Source organism: Ictalurus furcatus, chromosome 21 (assembly GCF_023375685.1).
Source record: "Ictalurus furcatus strain D&B chromosome 21, Billie_1.0, whole genome shotgun sequence".
In the NCBI taxonomy this organism is placed as follows: Eukaryota; Metazoa; Chordata; class Actinopteri; order Siluriformes; family Ictaluridae; genus Ictalurus; species Ictalurus furcatus.
Genome location: NC_071275.1, coordinates 12,406,515 through 12,409,014, shown reverse-complemented (window position 1 = coordinate 12,409,014; position 2,500 = coordinate 12,406,515). Strand labels below are relative to the sequence as shown.

At 45.7% G+C, this 2,500-nt stretch overlaps 1 protein-coding gene across 3 annotated transcripts in view; it reads right to left on the bottom strand.

Annotated features, from left to right (window-relative positions):
• itga7 (integrin, alpha 7) overlaps positions 1-2,500 on the bottom strand; it is a 24,390-nt gene that overhangs the window by 5,069 nt on the left and 16,821 nt on the right. For 2 of the 3 annotated variants that reach the window (XM_053653267.1, XM_053653269.1), the window contains exons 13-18: positions 1,911-2,075; positions 1,680-1,795; positions 1,143-1,323; positions 893-970; positions 623-702; positions 385-462 (exon numbers count right to left, since the gene is read on the bottom strand). In XM_053653267.1, the coding sequence (XP_053509242.1) occupies positions 385-462; positions 623-702; positions 893-970; positions 1,143-1,323; positions 1,680-1,795; positions 1,911-2,075 (698 nt within the window). The remainder of the gene's footprint in view (positions 1-384; positions 463-622; positions 703-892; positions 971-1,142; positions 1,324-1,679; positions 1,796-1,910; positions 2,076-2,500) is intronic. The other variant, XM_053653268.1, reaches the window with a different exon arrangement.

Sequence of the window (2,500 nt, the reverse complement as noted above, 5' to 3'; positions counted from 1 at the left end):
CGTATGTTTGTGTGTGTGTGTGTGTGTGAGTGTGTGTGTGTATATATCTGTGTGTGTTTGTGTGTATGCAGGAGTGTGTGTGTATATGTTTGTGTGTTTGTGTGTGAGAGTGTGTGTGAGTGTGTGTGTGAGTGTGAGTGTGTGTGTGTGTGTGTGAGTGTGTGTGTGAGTGTGTGTGTGTGTGTGTGAGTGTGTGTGTGTGTAAGTGTGTGAGTGTGTGTGTGTGAGTGTGTGTGTGTGTGTGTGTGTGTGTGTGTGTGTGAGTGTGTGTATGTGAGTGTGTGTGTGTGTGAGTGTGTGTATGTGAGTGTGTGTGTGTGTGTGTGTGTGTGTGAGTGTGTGTATGTGAGTGTGTGTGTGTGAGTGTGTGTGTGTGTCAGATACCCGGTGACAGTGAAAGGAAGTTCGATCACTACTCGAGCGAGAGCTGTAACAGGAGACAGGTGGAGCTGATCACTGATCCTGCAACAGAGACAATAAACACTTTATTACAATAACAAATTATTTATTTGGTTGTTTGTTTGTTCTTATTATTATTACACACCTGTTTCGATAACACACTCAGTTCCAGTGTTTGTGTCTCAGTGTGTTAAATTATCGTATTTATTTGAAAATGACTCACGTGGACATCTGCAGGTTCACTGATAAAGACCTGGTTTCCACTGTGATGCCTGACGTGCTCAATATAATGTAGAAAATCAACTGCAAGTTTAAAATCATCACACACACACACACACACACACACACACACACACACCATAATTACTGAAAACGAAAATAAATAATACTGAAAAATATGTGAATTTGTGTGTGTGTGTGTGTGTGTGTGTGTGTGTGAGAGAGAGAGAGAGAGAGAGAGAGAGAGAGAGAGAGAGAGAGAGAGTTAGCATACCACAGCATCTCTCTTTAGTGGATTTCCGAGCTCACACTCCGCCTGGGAGCCATTCTGATTCGCCTCACACACCACCTGCTGAACAAAGACACACACACACACACACACACACACACACACACACACACACACACACACACACACACGCTATAGAGTTCTAGAATGTAAAGTTTAGAAGCTAGAACTCAACTTACATTGTAATATATGGAACATTCTAGAAAGTTGTGTGTGTGTATGTGTGTGTACACACCTGACCCCTGACCCCAGAGTAGGTGAGTGTGTGTGGTAGTGTCAGTGTGAGCTGAGCAGCATGGGCATCGTCTCCATCCTCCTCGGGGTGGGTGGGGTCAGAGGGCTTGTTCATCACCGTCACCTCCAAAACCACTGACCTCTGATCAGAAAGAGAAAACACAGGCACACCATCCTCCCCTCTACACACACACACACACACACACACACAGATTTAGCTCCTCCCACCATTATGCACCGTGGCCTGATGGGATTGATTTATGCTAATTTGGTGATTGGTCAGTTTGGTCATGTTGTGAGTTTAAGGTTATGTCCTGCAGTGTTGTGTGTGTGACTGCAGGGGCAGCATGGACCTTCACTTCAGCTAACAGAGACATGACCATCCCATGTCCCATCCCAAATCCATCCGGATTGGGCCACAGCCAGATTCCCACACTCAGAACCTCAGTTCTCCTGTCCTGTCAGTCACCTCAGCCAGAGAGTGAGAGACACAGACAGACAAACAGACAGAGAGACAGACAGATAGACAGAGTCTCACATTGGTAAAGCAGTGAAGAGATCTGAAATTGAGGGTCGTGTCCCAAATCTGTAGTTCAGTTTCAGGTTACTTTGGCAGATGTTGTCGTCACCGCAGCCCTCTCTGATGAAGTTCACCTGAACCACACACACACACACACACACACACACACACACACACACAGTGTGATGTTTATTATTAGCAGTACAGGTGGAGGCGGAACCCTGAAGCCCCTCCCCGGCAGTGTGTTACCTCAGAGTGGAGTGTGTTAGGGGGGGTGAGACTCAGGACGGGGGTGAGACGGCCCAGACGCTGGTGTGTGTGTGTGTGATCACCGCCGTGTCCGTCATGTCGTGTCCTTTTTATGGTGTGTGTGATAGCGAGGGAGACCGGACGCAGTTTATCTCTGATGTTCTCCTGCAGGACAAGTGGTTAGAAAAGACACGCTCAATCATAGACTGGATCCCAAGTGCCTCACTGCTCCCTTATTCCCTACACCCTACTCCCTATTCCCTTACTCCCTACTCCTTATTCTCTATTCCCTTATTCCCTGTGCACAACTAGTTCATTGTCATCACTCCACTGTGGATGTGTCCCAAACCACACACTCTGTTCAACTCAACTCAGTTTATTTATATAGCACATTTAAAAACAACAGAGTTGACCAAAGTGCTTTATAGAAAATAAAACCAGAAAATAAAAAAACAGTAAAATGCCAAATACCAACACACACACACACACACACACACACACACACATCAACAGCACTACAAACTCCAACAGAAACTGCATATACAAAGTGCAATCAATATTAGAACACACTTCTCTAGTACTCAGGGTTC